Raw genomic sequence first — 17,874 nt, forward strand, 5'->3', positions numbered from 1 at the left:
ACCACATATGTGCAATAAGACCACCGCTGTATATTACTTTTAACTGTAATGTAACACATTAATAATGTAACATATTGAACAGGTCTGCGGGTCTCTCAATTGCGTTTGATATAAAGACTCGAAAAAAACGTGCCGTAAATCTCAAAATCCGTTCAAATAAAGCATTTTAAGAACACAACCAAATAAAGTTGTATACGGTACTTTGAAAAGAAGCAATAAAACGTATGGTAAATATAAGGCAAAAATAGATTAAGTGTAAAGTGTAAAAAAAAAAAGAGTCGTTGAAACATTCGCACATGCGCACATGTGGACTGGAACCGATTTCGTTCCGGGTACCGATCGTGCGCTGACAAACCAGTACGTGGCATTCGTCAGGCGCAGGCGCAATACATCCGGGGCAAAGTGCAAGACACGTGATTAACAATGAGAATAACACATACCTCAAGAGTTTATTTATGTTGCGATTCAGTTAAACCAGGATTTGATGAGCTCCCCCAGTGTGTAAGAACACAACAACAGTACTAAATACCAACAAAAGCTCTACTGATTTATGTGCACACTGAGAGGTAGATTTCAAGGATACACAATTATGCGAAAATGAAAAGTCTCTTACACATATGCACACACCATGTAAACAAATTCCAAGCTCAAACAGTCTCTCACTCTCGTACAGAATTGCAACGTTTTAGAGACAACAAGGACGTTCACATTCTAAATTATATATGACATTATTTTGGGGAAAAAAATAAGGAACAAAGTGATCACACTATTTCTAGAAGATGCCTGATGCTACCCCAATAAAATGCAATAAATATCTTAGGGAACACACTTTGAACACTAAAGTGTCAAGTAAGTAGACATGGATACGTAATAAATTACTAATGCAAAAACCAACAGAAAAATGATCAACCTTCAATTTATTATTTCTTCTTCTTCTCCTGAGTTGTGTTGAACCACGAGTCCAACAATTTCTTCATGTAGTATAACTGCCAGGCATGCACCTGAACAGCAATCACCATGACGACATACATCACAGTCACCGCAGAGAAGCCAAAAATGAAGCGGTAGGCCTTCCCGTGGCGGTAGAGCTGCTGCGCTACAGGAAACATCTCCATACTGCCATAAATCAGCGGGGCCACGGAGAACAGTCCCCCGCTGATCATGGACAAGACCAGGTAACTGATATTGTTCTTTGGCAGTGACAAACTACTGCAGAGGAGCGGGACGAGGCTGAGCAGGTAGGGGTACTCCCACTGGTAAGGCATGGACACGGTGTCATGTGACACCAGGTTGAGGTGGCTGACGGTGACCTGTGCTGCCACCAGGAGCCAGATGAGAAGGTGGACCAGATTTAACTTCCGCACTTCTGACTTAAGGGAAGAACTGTGAATTAAAATGTAAGGTACAAGTGAGGGGTGACTGCTGACAAAACTTGCTATTAATAAATAAAGACACTTATCTAGTTAACACTATCAGAAACATATAAAAGTTATTTGCCTCATTTGGTAATTAGGAGCCACCCGCTCTCTGTGCTTCACACTTCCATTGGGACCAGCAGATCTGGGGCCAACACGGGACGTCATGATGAGGGCAGAATCTATTGATTCACAAAATATGTGAGTGGATGAATAACTAGTCTCACTTTAAGAAGAGGAAAACTGAAAGATTACGCATGTGGCCGGTGTCCATCAAAAGAGAATCAAGATATTCAAGTCTGAATGCGAAGAAACCATCAGAATTCATATAAGAGAATGTTGATAACGTCCTCAGTTTTATATGCGGCAGCATGCATAACCGAGGACGTTTAAAACTGAGGCAGTTTAAATCAAAGTGTTCTGTTTAAAGCCATATTAGCTGGGGTGTTCTAGAAGGCTACAAAAGCGATTGTTAGCATGTTAGCGGCTCCTGCTAACTTACCTGATTCATAGTCGTTGTCATATGTCGAGCTATTACATCACATTAAATTAAGAAGCGAAAATTTTAAAATGTCAGCTTTATACCCGCACTTACATGGCGTATTTCCTTGATGTATTTCCTCGACGTTTGTCCGAACTGCTTGAAATTCAGACTCACAAAAGGTGATCGATGGATGTTGTAAACCGATCTGCGCATGCGCGGACCACCGCCGGCCCCGCCCCCATCGCAGCATCAGCATCCGCCAGAGCCCTTTAATACTAACTATGCTACTGACAGATGGTCAACAACAATAATTCACCATTAACAATATTTTAATTAAAGAATGTTTATTTAGAAAAAACAGCTTGACCATAAGACAAACATAACATTTTAAGACCTTAACTCACTGGTTACATTAACATTTTTGGCACCACTGGTAAAAGGAGCAATACATTTGTCCTTAAAGCATTGGCTTTCCTTGCCGGAAAGCAAAATTGAAAAAACCCCAAAACAAAACAAAACAAAACAACTTTTACTTCAACTGTTGTCATGTACAATTTTTCAACAGAAATGCTGGATGTTGTTAATTACTGGATAATTGTTTCTCTTTTTCTCTGTGGTCCTACTAAAATACTTGTTATAGAATGAAGCCAGTCTTATTTGCAAAAATAAATACATAAAAAAATCTTATTCCACTTAATCAAGCAACTAGTACATGTTGAGTCCATTATCATTCCATTTGATAAATTGTTAATTATTTACTGCTATAATTTTTTTTTTCCTGAGAACAGTTTTATGGCTTCCATATTCCTGAAATTATAAAACATATATATTGGTTTTTATATTCTGCAAATCCAGATTAGATTTTATGCAAGTAAACTTTTATATGCAGTTTATACAACTGTATTGTAAATACAATATGGCAAAATAATTGTATTTAAAAAAAAGTAATATTCCAAGATTTATATTAAAAATATGAATATTATGATAAAGATACACTGACGTGTGTAAATGCCACTGTCCAATAATCCCTTACAGAAAACACTGATGGTCATGCTGTCATCTGAACTTCACATTTTCAACATACGGTAGCTGGCAGTTTTAAAGAGGTGAATGGAGAAAAAGAAAATATTTCAGCTAAACCAGACAAGTTTAACTACTCTTTTTACATTTGTGTTTCATTGTGTGTTACAAGTTACAAGAAACACTTGTGTGAATTTATGATTCTCCAAGATACAAACAAGCAATTTGTTCATTCATTATTTAATGTCTTCAAACCTGTAAAAGAAAAAACTTTGCTCTTCATATTACATGTAATCTATAAAACAATACAGTATAAAAATCTACTGCATATCGGCCATCATACATACAATTTCCCACCATACGCTACATGAGGTATTTAATTTTTTCCTTTCTTCTCCGCTAACAAGATCAATGACTTGGTGACTCTACATTAATCCTGTTTAATTTAATGTAGTCCATCAATATTTTCACACTATACAAAAACATGTTCCTGCTCCCAGTAAAGCCCTTTGTTCATTCACATTTGTGATTTTACATTGGATACAATAAATAACCAGAGAAGGAGGAGTGCACATACTGCCCAGCATAGAGTCCTGAGGCTTGATCTGATGGCAGCTGAATATACACAGTATCTCCAGGCTGGAGCGGTAAAACTGCACTTCCTGACGCTTGGTCGAGAAAACCCTTTTTGTACTCATCATATGTATACATCACCGGCTCATTGTTCCTCATCAAAGCCACCCACACATTAGCACCTTTGCAGTGAATATGGTAGGCGAAATAATAAATGCCAGGTATATCGCAGGTGAAAATGCCAGTGTCGGGGTTGTAGTTTTGGCGGCCATTGTACAGCAGCTTGTCAAGGACAATTGGAATGCCCACTGGTGGGAAAGGAGATGTCAACACAGCTGTAAATGCTGGCATTTCCAACCCACTGGTACCCATCACTTCTGCACCATTGCCAGCATACTTCCCTTTCTTGCCATAACCTCCAGCCTTTACTCCATCTATACCTGGGCCCATCTGAGAGAGCACGCCGGCCATGTCTGGAGACAGACCTGGTTCCCCTGCAGGCCCTGGAGGTCCTGGAGGACCAGGCTGACCTGGTGGTCCTGAAGAACCTTCTTTTCCTGGGGGTCCACTGGGACCAGTGATCCCTGGCATTCCCTCACCTGCAGTTCCCGGTAGACCAGGGGACCCACTATCACCTTTTGGCCCAGGAGGACCGAGCATTCCAATTGGTCCTGCTGAACCATCCATGCCAGGGATTCCTTTAGGTCCTTGTGGTCCAACTTCTCCAGTTGACCCATCTTGTCCTTTTGGACCCGGAGATCCTGATGGACCAGCAGGGCCAGGTAGACCCTTGTGGCCAGTGTCTCCTTTGGCACCAATAGGTCCCATTGAACCCCGTGGTCCTGGCTCTCCACGCTCACCAGGCAAACCATCTTTACCAGGTATACCAGTAGGACCAGGGTCACCCTTGGTTCCATCATTTCCTTTAGGTCCATTTTCTCCACAATCTCCTTTAGGTCCAGGTGGTCCAGAAACTCCTGGGGGTCCTACAGAGCCTGGTGGCCCAGGATGACCATTTGGTCCGGGGGGTCCAATTACACCTGGTTGTCCTCCATGGCCTTTCTCTCCTTTAGGTCCTGGAGATCCAGGTGGTCCACTCAAACCTCTATCACCTTTTGGACCTGGGAGCCCTGGTTTGCCAAATCCTGGCAATCCTGGCTTTCCTGGCAAACCTGGTGGTCCAAGATGACCCTTTGGCCCGGGTGCACCTGGCTGACCTGGTAGGCCATTTTGACCTGGTTTTCCTTGTCCTGGTAAACCTTGTGGTCCAGGCTGTCCTCCTTCCCCAGGTGGTCCAGCTGGTCCTTGCTCTCCAGGAAGGCCCTTATCTCCTGGTGCTCCTTGTGGCCCTGGTGCACCATTGAGCCCAGGTTTTCCAAAGCCAGGCATTCCTTTGGGCCCAGCAGGCCCTGGGAGCCCCGGGAGCCCTTTATGACCAGGCTGTCCTGGTAGGCCCATTCCTTTGTCTCCTTTTGGTCCTGGTAATCCCGGGAGTCCAGGAAGACCTTTATGACCTGGCTCTCCTTTGGGCCCTGGTTGACCCGGTAATCCTTGTACACCTTGCTTACCTATTCCAGGTAACCCAGGTGGTCCGGGTAGACCCTGTGGACCTTGCTGTCCAGGTGGTCCTTGTTCACCTCTTGGGCCCATTTCTCCCTGTGGTCCAACTTCACCATTTTCTCCTGGCTTGCCAGGTGGTCCTGGCAATCCTGGTTTTCCAAGACCAGGAACTCCTGGTGGACCAGAGAGTCCAGGCCTTCCCAAAGGTCCTGGCTGTCCCACTCCTGGAGGTCCAGGAGGTCCTGCAGGTCCTTCTGGCCCTTGTGGCCCAGCAGGCCCTGGCTCTCCTTGGGGAATTCCCTCTGCTCCTCTAGGGATTGTCAGACCTGTGATGAATTACGTTTGGTCAGATATTATATCATTTAATAATACTCTATGTAAAACTTATTTAAAATGAAAAGGACAAACAGATACAATTCAAATGCTAAATGTTGTCTCACCTTTGTCTTGATGCCCATAACCACCACCTTTCCCCTTGTTTTCTTTGCCCTTGTGCATGGGCATCTGGGGTAACTCTTTCCGGTACTGGGGATATTGCCTATATGGCATCTCTTTTCCGAGGTATTGTTGTTGAGGGAAGCCTTCTTTGCCCATGCCCATATGTTGGAGGTGCTGCATCGGTTGGTATGACTGAGGATGCTGCTTGTGTCCATAGTAGGCTCCACCATTTACATAAGTGAGAAGTACAACCTGTATCACTGTAAGGATGAGGGGGGCAGGGAGGGGAGCCATGGCCCAGGCCTGTGTAAAGGATAGAGCAAGTAAATGTTTACATGCATCAATGTTTTTTTTTTTAAATTCAAGCATAGTCCCTGGTACATTTATAGAAAATTATAGAAAACAAAAGGCTCACAGGTTACGTCATTGGATTCCCCCATTAATACGTAGGAACTGTCTCCCCCTGGTCACCAAGAGTGGCAACTGCATGTTAGAGGGTCCACAGAGGGAGGGTGTGTTCACTGAAATATGACAAACGCCATGCTGTTTCTCCAACATCTTCTGGACACCTGTCTAATTATAAGGTAACTAGTGATCAATATATGACTTCTAATTAACTAAGATGCTTAAAATAGGGACATTTATGCGCAGTTGTGTACTTTATTACCATTCACATTTACAACCCAATATCAGCTCCTATGATGGCTACTGAGCCCAGAAAAATATAACCAACTAAAAAAATGAACTAAAATGGGCTAAGATGAAGATGTGGAAGAAATTGTCAATATACCAGGGCTTCTTTAATTTGAGAGTCATTTCCATGCTCAGTTTGCTTTGAACCACATCCTTGGCCCAGGTTCTCCTCAAAAAAAACAAAAACTCGCCATTTCTTTTTTGAAGTCAAATCACATCCTGACCTGCATCCTTATTCACCCAATCGCTAAATCTTTGGAACTTTTCCGCCCTCTGACTGTTTCTCAGTCGACTGCTGATTTTGACATGGCCATGCCACTGCCTCCTCAGCAGACAGCAGGCCTTTGAAAGACATGTTCCTTGTTTCCACAGACATACCGAACAGTCTAGAGGAATGCAGCTGAGTTTGTCTGCAACAGCTGGATTCTACACTATGCTGAGTAAAACACAAATTGGATCAGCAATAGAGTTTGTGGTGACACGTGGACAATAGTGTAAAGATTTGCTCACACAGCAACACACGCATCATATCATGATGAAACGGTTAAGACGCGTACGTGACATGTTTATAGCTTCAGAGCCAGAGGAACGGCTTCAGTCTTTTAATGACAATATCTGATCATTAGATGTAAGCATATCAGAATTTTGTGTGTGTCTGTGTGTGTGAGTGTGTGTGTGTGTGTGCGTGAGTGTGTGTGTGTGTGTGTGTGTGTGTGTGTGTGTGTAAATAGGTCGAAATATCTCGACAAGTCTGCTGCACACAACAAATGCCTGTTCATTGGAGCATAACAAAACCATATTGTTGTCATGGCAACCACCAAGCGCTGGAAGCAGCTCCTGTCTTCTACCTGGTGAATGTCTCTCCAGCACATTATCTCACACGAGTTTCCCCCTCAGAAAAACACGTTCCGACACCAACATAAACATTACCGTTGGTTTCCCCATTTTGAACTGGTTATAAACTGGGCTGACTTGGAAAAAGCTGGCAGTAAAAATCTATAGAACATCTACAATTTTGTTTTAAATGCATGACGCGATTAATGTTCAGGACATGAGCTCACATCTGAACGTGGCTGAACATTTAGCGTGAGTAAACCGTCTCTCACGTTGGAAAGATTTCCAGTTTAATATTTTCTCGTGCTGGCGTCACACAGTCCCGGTTTCCTCCGTGAAGACTCCCTGACACGCACGGAATCGGAGCAGGAACCATGTTCTACCTCTCAGGCTGATGTCAGGCGTGACTGACCTCAGCAGGAAAAAACACATACGCACAAGCAGAGGAGAAAGAAAGCAAAAGTAGAACTATCGCACATGTGATGAGCACATGTTGGTGCAATCATAGTATCTGCTTTTGATTTTCATGTTTTTCTCAGTGCGACCCCTCACATCTCTGGAACATTGCTCATCTGCTCTGTGTACTGGTGCTACCACAGGATCATATTTGCCTATTCAATGATTAGCGGTAACCAATTTTGATCCAAATCACAGACCTTTTGGTTGCATGAAATTATTTTGATTTTCCCAATTTTAGCAACTTCATCTGGAAGGAGTTCCATCACGGAGATGTGACACATCTGACTAACCCATTTCCCCCCACATGTGCTGCCAAAATCACGTCCGGCTGGTCACACGTCGTTGAACTGACAGCATGTGAAAGCTGACCCAGAACAGGTCTCAAAAATAAGCAGATCATGGTGGAGTCTGTTTATTTAAGGTAAGTGTCTGTGTTGATGTTTCCAGATGTCCATTTTTTTCTGAAATTTTACATCACAATAATATATTCAGGTGTTCAGCGTTGCCACGCCGACTATGCAGTCACCAGAACTGCAATATGGTCAATTCTGCCAAAGGAAGGAAAGAAATTTGCATCATATCTGTCAATAATAATGCCCCTGCATTGTTAGGAAACATGATTCACATTGTAAATGATGATTTCATTAAAGTTTAATTAAAGTTGGCCCCTGAGCACTGGATGAAAAACTGGGAAACAAGTAAATAAAACTTCTTTTTTCTTTTATCTCTTCTTTACTGTGTGTGAACTCATCCCCACGTCTGTGTTCCACTGATTTACTTCTGTCTGCGGGCACTTTTTTGCTTGGGAAAAACATCCCAGTTTAATGAGCTGGAGACAGCAGGTCCCGACGGAGGTCAGGAGACGAAACTGTGCGTCTTTAAACAAGTGCGAGCTCACAGTGTCCACCTGCATTCCTCCCACCTTTACCAGCGGAGGGAAGCGTTGAGTGTGAGGGAGGAGATTCTGCCACACGTGATGGCCCATGCTGGTTGGGCAGAACGTTGCATGTTTAAAAAGGTGTAATCTGTAATAAATGGTCTTTTATCTGTCCAAATGTAAAACATTACCGTCACCTGAATGGGAAACATAACAGACTCTGCCTCTATGACCATTTCACTCTGCTGCCATACGTGTGAGACAGTTGTAACTTTACTCAAGTACAATAAATGAATAAATGAGTGTGTCCGCGTTCCATCAGCTTCTAAACTTCACTGACCAGTTTGAACAACTTTTGAGGGACATCAAACCAACTGTTGCACCCTGGTGAGTGTTTAACACTGACAACAACGATACACACAGCTCTCATCATGGTTATATCATTGTTATTCTTACACCGAAAAAAATGAGCACCCATTTATGATCCAACCCTCCGGACGAACAAAATACAGCACACACACACACGCACACACACGCACGCACGCGCACGCACGCACGCACGCACGCACGCACGCACACACACACACACACACACACACACACACACACACACATGCACACACACACACACATGCACACACACAGCTGTGGCGCTGTGTTTACCTCTCTTCCTCTGCCATTAATCTTGGTTTTCATTGGCTCCTTTTGTGCTCTGCGTTCCACAAGTTTGCAGAATAATGTAGACAGAGGGCGACAATGTTGTGTGCTCAGCTTACACACAAACACAAGCTCCGTTTAAGTGGTTACCTCTTGTGCACAATGGCGAGCTGTATGTAAAGGGCTCTTCTTCAGGGGCGCTCTACACTGAGGGGCCACTTTTACACACCTCGCTCCAATTACTTTAAGATTATGTTAGATGACCAAAATGAAGTTGCAAAAGTTAAGGAAAAAATAGAGGGGGAGGGTCAAAAAGGATCTATAACAAAAACCAGATTTACATTTGACATTACTGATTAAACTGCAGGCAGACAGCCGCTCAAACATCTTCTGATGTTTGTGTTGTGTGTTGTTTCATCCCCATCGGAGTTCTACAGTTGTTTCCTTTGTAATCCTGCAGTTACAGATGTTTAGATATTGTAATACAGCAACGCTTCAGCCTGATTATCTGAAATTCAGTACAAATCAATAAAGCCATGATGTAAGAGGTGTGAATTTGCTTTAGTCTTCAAATCAATACCTCCATCATTTAAAGGGAGAAATGGCTCCATGTTTCCTGTTATATTAGTTGCATTAGAGAATTCTGACTAAAATCAGACCAGTGAGACTCAGAACTGCTCAGGGACAAATATGATGTTTGCTCTGCAGCCTCTTCTCACCAAAGTGATGCACTTTCCCCCAAACAGCTGACTGTTTGGCTGCAGCCTCCTGCACGCACACACACACACACACACACACACACACACACACACACACACACACACACACACACACACACACCATTGTTCTTCTCTCTTTTTGAGGACTTTCATAGATATTATGTGTTGCCTAGCTCTGAACCCTGGTCCAAACCCAATTCAAACCTTAACCTTAAAACCACGTCTTAAGCCTCAAGCAGTAATGGGGAGTTGTGTGTGTTTCCTTCAGCACAGGTATCCCACCGGCACAGAGCAGCGGTCTTAGCACTTATGTGAGGACAGTCTATCTCTGGACCCTGCTTCCATGTGTCAAAGGCATATTTTTGAGTCTTTTTTTTTTTTTTTTAACTAACTGGAGCCTCAACAAAAGTCGTTTGATTCTAACAATTTTCATGTGTTTGATCAACAGACTAATTATTCCATTAAAGAACTTTTTATGACAGTTTTTATGATGCATTTCCAATTCAAATGCAACCCCCCCCCCTTCCCCAACATATTCAACAAATTATAATTCACATAATGACTCTACGAGGTGTTAAATTTGAATAAAGACTTGAGAGTTGAGAAGATGGCAGTTCTTACCTTTGTGAGCGACTCTTTATTGGGGGAGTGAACGTCGCGGCCACAACAACAGACAGAAAAGCAGGCAGCCAGTCAAGCACACAGAGGGAACCCTGGGATACGAGCATATAACAGACACGCACCTTCTGCACAAAGCTTTATCTGCTGGAGGGCGGAGCCACAGGGTGGGTCGGATAGAGAGGGATGGAGGGATGGTGACCTGAGTGGGAGTAACACCCCCCCACCACCACCACCAAGAAAAAAAAGAAGTTTGCCCAAAATTTATAGTGGCAAAAGCATCACCTGGCTGAGTGCACGGAGAGGAAGATGGTGATGAAGAGGAATGTTTCCATCGTTAGATGGAAGCTGAGGGACTGCTAATGTAAACGGAATGGTCTGCCCTATCACATGGAGCAAGCTGGATGTGATAAATAAACAGGTTTCTTATTTTTGATGCCCACTATGTCAATATCTAATCAAATAAAATAGATTTGCTTTGATAGGTCTGTGATGGTTTAATCGAACCTTAAAGGTGATGTTTTAACTCCACTTTGTTCATTTTATGATCTCTTTTCATTTAAATATTTTTGACTCTGTCCTCTAGGATTGTATAGCATACACTAACAAATACCCTTTTTCCCATAAAGTTGAACTGATATAGTTTTTACTGGTCCTTTACTGGTTTTCTTGAGGGAGCGTGAATCCTTTGACAACTTTATTGATCAGCAGATGCATATAAATGAGACTAAAAAGAGAAATGTGCCTGAGAAAAAAACTCGTACAGTGCATATCTGTATTTATTTGTGTACATCTGTATTTATTTGGAAGCAGAGTGAAAAAAACCATCCGTGCAGTTGCCCCTGGAAACGCAGAGTCAGCAATATATGTGGTGAAAGGTGTGATGAGCAGTCTGACGGCGCGTTCGTCACTCTGCCACAGACTAAAAATACTCACTTTCCTCAGAGCTCCTTTGTTGGCAGGTGAACACCAACACTTTCCAGGGCAGGTTTAACACCTGTCTACGACAGCTTGGGAGCGCTGACGCCTTCTTTCTACAGCCTGGATGTAAAAGGACTCCTCACTGGGTGGCAGCCGTGACTCCTGCCTGGCTTTGCGTCAGTTGCTTTGCCTCCAGTTGTCGCCTTTTTTTGATATGGAGCAGCGGCAGGTGTGTCCTGGCTGCTGCGTGCGAGGGACAGTGGGTGGGTGCCGTTACTCAGAGATGGAAAAGGGGGGGATGTCTGTTGTATCTCCACAGTCAGGTGTCATCTTAGTCAGCTCATTGCTCTCACTTGTAAGGTTATACGGTTCTGTTCCGTTGACTTTATGACGCTGTTCTCGTCCATGAGATGACCAGACAGCCTTGATTTCACATTCACTATAGCGGCATCTCTTAGGAGCTGAGCTTGTAATGTTGCCCCCACCCACTCCTCACTAAATACAGCACGCACAAACACACATGACCACACACTTTGAGTCATGGTGTGAAAGGTACACGATAGCCAGGGGGTAATGAGCTGCATGTGTTTGTCCACGTGCTTCCTGTGCCATTAATGAAGCCTCATTGAGGCCGGTGGCTGCCTCCCGGCCTCGCACCACCCAGGACTGCACCTGTCGCTGCTACGTGTTGCTGCAGGAGGCCTCAGTCCAGCCCAGTACTCAGACCATGGACCTAAGAAGAGAGAAGAGACCTTTCTGCAGTCACGTATAAATACACATATATGACTGTTGTTCTGTGTATTCAAGCCATCCCATAGGAGGCAGGACATGGCAATGATGTGGTTCCAGGGATGCATTCAGGAGGTAGGGGGCTGGTTGGAGGACCCGTCGAGGTGATGGGGAAGTGGTGGTTTCTACCTTACCGTGTCATTTCGTTGCAGTTTCTCTATGGATTATTTTACAATGGCGTGTTTGCACACTTGCTCGGTGTGATGCCACTTAGAGCATGAACGGAAACATCATTTTCTCCTGCTATAAACGCTGCCCATCAGGAACGGGGAGCAAACAGAGCGAACACAAGCCTCACATAATTTACACAGTCAGTCGGCCATTAATGGTTCTGTCTCTGGCCGTCTGTCAACTTTTACAGACTGTTTTCAGTGACCTCCAGTGTTCCAGCAGCGTGTGTGTGATTCCGCTCCTGCCGGCGGTATCCCGGGCTAGCATGGAGTCCCGGGAAGCCACCTTCCCCTGACTGCGGTTGAACGTGTCGACTTTAGACGCATTTTTAATATTTGCACAGCTGTGAATGTACATTTTACAGTCATAAACTGGAACAACCAGCCCATCGCCACAGTAACTCACTGTTAAGAATCTGGTGTCAACAGTTTAAGGGGCACTATCCCAGAGTTATGTGGCAGATTCGGATGAGTTTACGGCATCTGGGTTTGTAAGGCTTCCACATTCCTTTCTCCTTCCCTCTTCACTATGAGACAATCTTGGAATTTGCTGTGCAAACAGGAATAAACAGCTGAAAGTGTTCATGTCACCTCGACTGTAGGGACAGAGAGCTGTGGAATTTAGACCTGTTAGAAAACCAACAAAATATCGGTCATCCATTAACATCCATTAAAAACGAGGTCCACACCTGACTGTTGTAGGCTATCATGAACTGAAATGAGCATCCCATCATACATAATCATCTAAGCTTCTGCTCAGGTTTATGAGAATGACATAATGACGCACGCTGAGATAAAATGGGCATGATGTCACCCGCTGACACAGGGGTGTTTACAACGCTAAATCAAAGTAAATCAGGTCGATGCCCACAATGCTTCTCAACAAGTGAAGCAACAACTTTTACTGTTTTGAACTTTTGCCCTTGTGCCCACAGCGGTGAACCTTGACCTTTTTTCTCTCACGCTTTACTGTAGGTCTCACCACGCGTGAACAATAGAGGGCAGTAAATCAAGACGGCGTCCATGACTGTGTCCCAACGCAGGTTGGAGGGGACGCGGCCGAAGGAAAGAGGCCCATTTGAGACATATTGGAAGATCATGCAAACAACAACCTTGAAGATGAAAGAACATAAAGTTGATTAAAATTCAGACCTTCATGGTGCCACTAGAAAGATCTCCAGATTTCTGTTTCATAGTTAAGGTTGCTACACCTCTAATTATGGAATAAAATGGTTTAATATCTAAGTTTCAGCCGTTCTTTCATTTCATTTCTTGGGGTGGTGGTGGTGTGAGTGTGTGTGTGTGTGTGTGTGTGTGTGTGTGTGTGTGTGTGGGGGGGGGGGGGGGTGTTGTCCTTCTGCGGTATTGCAATAAATCAGTGCATTTAAAGGCCCCTTAGGTCACTTACAGGACGCCCCTCTCAGCGCCGACGTAGTTTGAGAGTTGTTATTGAGGTTTTTAAGAAAACAACTCTTTTGCTTATGCAGCATGACTGTGCCTGGACCACCCCCACCCCCCACCCCCCCAACTTTATGAAACAAAAGCCCACTGTGGGTTTTGATTTAAGCTGTCAAAACTTAAAGTGATGCTAGTTCAAAACACACAACATTCAGTTGGTCAGAAAATCCTCGGGGTGTGTGTCCCGCCTGCGCGTCTTCACCGCTGCTTCGGGGCAAACCTCCCCCCCCCCCCGAGGAGTCGGCAGGACCAGAAAACTCCAGCGTCTCTACTCACAGGCCTTGGTTTACCGTGCGCGCAACGCAAACACGATGTCTGTCATGTATTCATCAATCTGTGCTTTTCTAGGAGCGCCGGGCTTATTTAGCTTTGGGCGTTTGCTGAGAATGTTCAGCCCCCCCCACCCCCAACACTCACAGCTGGTCTGTCCAGAAAAAAGTTTTCACATGGCAGTGCTGCAGTAAAGCCTCCATCCAGGCACCGCAGGCATACACATGCACAAACATCTTCCTCGGCCTCTTCATTCCACAATCCTTTGCCTCAGTCAACAGGCTGTAACATTCCAGCCTCTCACCCACGGCTGTCCTGCAATGACATCACTCACAGGGGAGACAGGCACACTGTTTGCAAAGCGTGAGGTGGCTTGAGGTGGGGGTGGTGTGTGTGGGGGAGGGGGTGTGTGTTTCATTTAAAGTCAAAACATAATGTGACAACATAAAATGTTTCAGTGTAGACAAAAAGCCTGAGGAGCAGCAGGATTTGTGCTGTTTTAGTCAGGCAGCCCTGGACTGGGGGTGGGGTGGGGTGGGGTGGGGTGGGGGTGAAGACGCTCGTGCGTGTGTCACTGGTGATTTCACTCAAGCCCAGTCTGATGAACTCCTGTCCTTTTCTTTGGAACAGCTCTGACTGGATATTGGCAGTTTTGGGAAAGGCAGGTCCATTATTAATATAACTATGATCCGTCTTTCTGCGTTAACCTGGACACAAAACACTCACGCGTGCAACAGCATCAGGTGCTGGATGATGTTGGGGAGTGAGCACAAGTGGCACGCAGGATTTATTTAAGTGTGCAGGGGGTGTGGAGAGCATTTACCTGGACCGAGGACTTACCGAGAATATCTGGTCGTTATGCTTTTGCTCCTGTATTCGCCGTTATCTGACTTGTGTGAAAACAGGAGTGTTAAAACAGCAACATTTTAGATGCACTTGCATGGTGCCAAATGATCAACGTACACATGAGGCACACAAACTGCCAATGGAAAAGGTCGTGAATAACATTTAATTAAAAATTAACTTGGAATCATTGGTGTTCTAATGAAAACTGATGTTAAAACTGATTAATCAGAGTGATTTTATTATTTTAGGCCCTACCTGTGAGGTCCAGATGGGATTCTATTCAGGTTGGACACCCTACGTGAGCCTGGTCCTGCTCAAGGTTTCTTCCTGTTAAAGGGGAGTTTTTCCTTGCCACTGTTGCTTGTCTGGGGTCAGGCCCTGGGATTCTGGAAAGCGCCTTGAAACAATTTTGATTGTATAAGACGCTATATAAATAAAGATTGATTTGATTTGATTTGAAACTGTTGTATAACATTGTCCTGGTGTCCTGAGCCCTGAACTGGTGTTGCTGCTGGAGAAAGTTGGGAAAGGTTCTTGTCTGCTCATGCAGAACACGCGACAGCCACATGTATGTCCAGACACCCACATGGCTCCATCACACCTCGCCTTTACTTTCCTGCACAACTCTGCAAACATGTGGCTGCATGAGGTGGAGCGTCCACGGTGAGACATGTCAGAGACCGACAGGCTTGACTGGACGGTGTGAAGCTCACAAGTGAGTTATGGATCAACTGTCTGAAATAGGTACAGGGAACAGGGTGGTGGGGGAGAAGGCCTCCTGTGGGTTCGCTCCACAATCCTCATCGGTTTTAATTGTGACAGATGTTTGTTAACGGCGTAACGTTGCACACAAAAAACTGTGGACAGCGAGATCCAGTTTAGCTGTGAGCAACATTTGGACGTGATGAAATGTTTTCTATGATAGAAAATGAAGTTGCGTCCCAGATGAGGTGAGAGGATGAGATCAACTCTGGTGCTGGAGGGGCATTGTGGGTATTGTGGGATTCTGCATTGAGGTGTTAGTATGTGTGGAATGCACACAGGACCCAGTGTTGACTTGAGACAAATAGATGTATACTGGGATCCAACAAATGGAGAAGGGATGGATTCCATCTGATTGCAGCCACCTTCATTTGTAGTCCAAATAGCACTGAGGGATTATGAATGAGGGACAATTAGCATATATATACGTATATATATATATACACATTAATTTACTATCGAAGCAAAAAGAGTAGCATATAGAAACATAAGCTGCCTGCTAACATTGCTACATGTAGCATCACGCCTTCATGTTTTATAGGCATTGGTGTGAATAAATATACCTGCATCGTCATCATTTGATGGAAACTTCAGCAACAGAGCAAGAAAGAATAAACTGTCAATGTCTTTTCTGAAGAAATTCTATTGTTTTCAGTGGCAGTACTGGGTCAACGTTGTTGAAGCTGATAAATAGCCTGTAATTTAAAAAATCGGTTTTTCAAACCATGGAAAGTTGGAAAGAAGTTGTGTGCTTTTACTTACCAATGCAGAACTACTATAAGTGAGTCAGCTTTTACACTTGGAAGTTTGCTGTGTCATTTTTTCTAACGTCTTGTTTATCTGTTACTAATATATGTAACATTTAAAGCAGTCAACTTTTGAAATGGAACCATTCTTTTACGTAAACATCCAGAAATCTATCCATAACTCTACCGAATTAGGGACATGACTTCAAACAAACAAAAACGAAAACAAACCTGAGGGTTTTACTTCTTTATCTTGTGGTTTTCAGGCTGTAACACGATCACTGAGCTACACAAACAACCATTTTGCGCCCGTGTTTATGGTCAAATGCACTGAAATCGGTTAAAACTGAATAATACATAAGAATCTCCAGCAGCTGGTACCAACTTATGAACCTGTTTAAACTTACAGTAACAGCAGAGACGTGACCAACCACGTGCAATTTCCACAAAGTTGTTCATCTAATCAAAATCGGTCGGCCTAATTATTCCTACTAAAGTCATGAAAACCTGTTTTTTTGGGAACTTCGGCACTGCTGTCTGCAGGGATGCGGATCAGCTGAACTTTAAGCGTGTGTGCGTGGGCTCTGATTACCCCTGCTGCTATGTCTTCCATGAAGTGTGTATTTGTGTGAGGGGGTCCTAGAGGAAGCTGAGCATGTAACGTATGTGTGCGTGTCATCAGTCCCACTGGAGGGGGAGCCGCTGGTGTGAGCTGACACCCTGGTTACTGGCTCTATGGCGAGTGGACCACCAGCTACGCTCTCCCACAGGGCTGCGTGCAGGATACTGACCACCTCATCAAGTCCCGGGTGTTTATTTAATGGAACAATAAATATGGAACAACCGAGTTGCCAGGAAACCACATTTTCCTTCCACATCTCTAGAACCTCAGACATCCGCAGACCCAGAGACACTTGACTCTTACCTTCGCCTCACGTCTGTGGTCGTGGGTGGGGGACGGCAAATAGCTCTCGTGCACTCGTGTGAGACTCGTGCACATAAACAGAAGGGGCATGAATGGAAAGGGTTGGGGGGACACACACAGATGGGCTTTCACTGTCAGGGCGAGCTGAGCTACAATGATTATGCTGAACATAAATCTGAGGGTGGAAAATAATCAGGCTGATCACAAATGTTAATGATGGGTGAACGGAACATGTCCGCCACTGCTGCACCGGAGCGGTTCCATGGCAAAGACAAACATTCACGGAGGTCGACCCACAAGCCTTCATTAGATCCGGGAGCGTTGTTTAAGATATTAACGTAAAAAAAAAAAATCCAAATTTTTAAAATTGATTTACACTGTCTCATAGTTTAAAAACATAATGAGAGATTTAAAATGAAAAAAACAAATGCCTCATTTTAAATTGAGATGTGTTCATGTTTCGGTCTATGCAGCACAGATGAGCTTGTTTGAACATAATTGTTCTGCATTAATTCGTGAGCTTTCAAAGGCAAAGGATTTTCACTCGTTAGCGCCACACAGTGGAGACATTATGGAGTGCAGGTCATTTCAAAAGCTCAGAAAGGATGAGCTGTAATAATTTGACTTAGCAAAGGAAATC

The 17,874-nt window shown here is 44.2% G+C and overlaps 2 protein-coding genes across 3 annotated transcripts; both read right to left on the bottom strand.

Annotated features, from left to right (window-relative positions):
• Positions 1–424: 424 nt before the first annotated feature.
• On the bottom strand, positions 425–2,138 carry jagn1a (jagunal homolog 1a). The gene is made up of 3 exons (XM_003961754.3): positions 2,011–2,138; positions 1,498–1,597; positions 425–1,383 (listed from the first exon to the last, which is right to left on the bottom strand). Exons 2-3 carry the CDS (start codon positions 1,581–1,583, stop codon positions 921–923), a joined length of 549 nt encoding a protein of 182 aa, XP_003961803.2. The 5' UTR covers positions 1,584–1,597; positions 2,011–2,138; the 3' UTR covers positions 425–920.
• An 88-nt stretch (positions 2,139–2,226) lies between these two features.
• On the bottom strand, positions 2,227–14,214 carry col8a1a (collagen, type VIII, alpha 1a). Of its 2 annotated transcripts, XM_029849465.1 has the most exons (4): positions 14,103–14,214; positions 11,284–12,001; positions 5,493–5,793; positions 2,227–5,378 (listed from the first exon to the last, which is right to left on the bottom strand). In XM_029849465.1, the coding sequence occupies exons 3-4, from the start codon at positions 5,782–5,784 to the stop codon at positions 3,451–3,453; spliced, it is 2,220 nt and encodes a 739-aa protein (XP_029705325.1). In that variant the 5' UTR covers positions 5,785–5,793; positions 11,284–12,001; positions 14,103–14,214; the 3' UTR covers positions 2,227–3,450. The 2 variants fall into 2 exon arrangements, with proteins under 2 accessions (XP_029705325.1, XP_029705280.1); XM_029849420.1 differs by lacking the exons at positions 11,284–12,001; positions 14,103–14,214 and adding an exon at positions 10,351–10,459.
• Between the last annotated feature and the right edge of the window lie 3,660 nt (positions 14,215–17,874).

Source organism: Takifugu rubripes, chromosome 1, assembly GCF_901000725.2.
Source record: "Takifugu rubripes chromosome 1, fTakRub1.2, whole genome shotgun sequence".
NCBI classification, from domain to species: domain Eukaryota; kingdom Metazoa; phylum Chordata; class Actinopteri; order Tetraodontiformes; family Tetraodontidae; genus Takifugu; species Takifugu rubripes.

Excerpts from the sequence above, each read along its gene's own strand:
- jagn1a (XM_003961754.3), bottom strand. The coding sequence starts at position 1,583 with ATGACGTCCCGTGTTGGCCCCAGATCTGCTGGTCCCAATGGAAGTGTG. Across the intron at positions 1,384-1,497 it reads GCTCCTAATTACCAAATGAG|TTCTTCCCTTAAGTCAGAAG; the intron begins GCAAATAACTTT and ends TTTAATTCACAG.
- col8a1a (XM_029849465.1), bottom strand. The coding sequence starts at position 5,784 with ATGGCTCCCCTCCCTGCCCCCCTCATCCTTACAGTGATACAGGTTGTA. Across the intron at positions 5,379-5,492 it reads TTATGGGCATCAAGACAAAG|GTCTGACAATCCCTAGAGGA; the intron begins GTGAGACAACAT and ends AATTCATCACAG.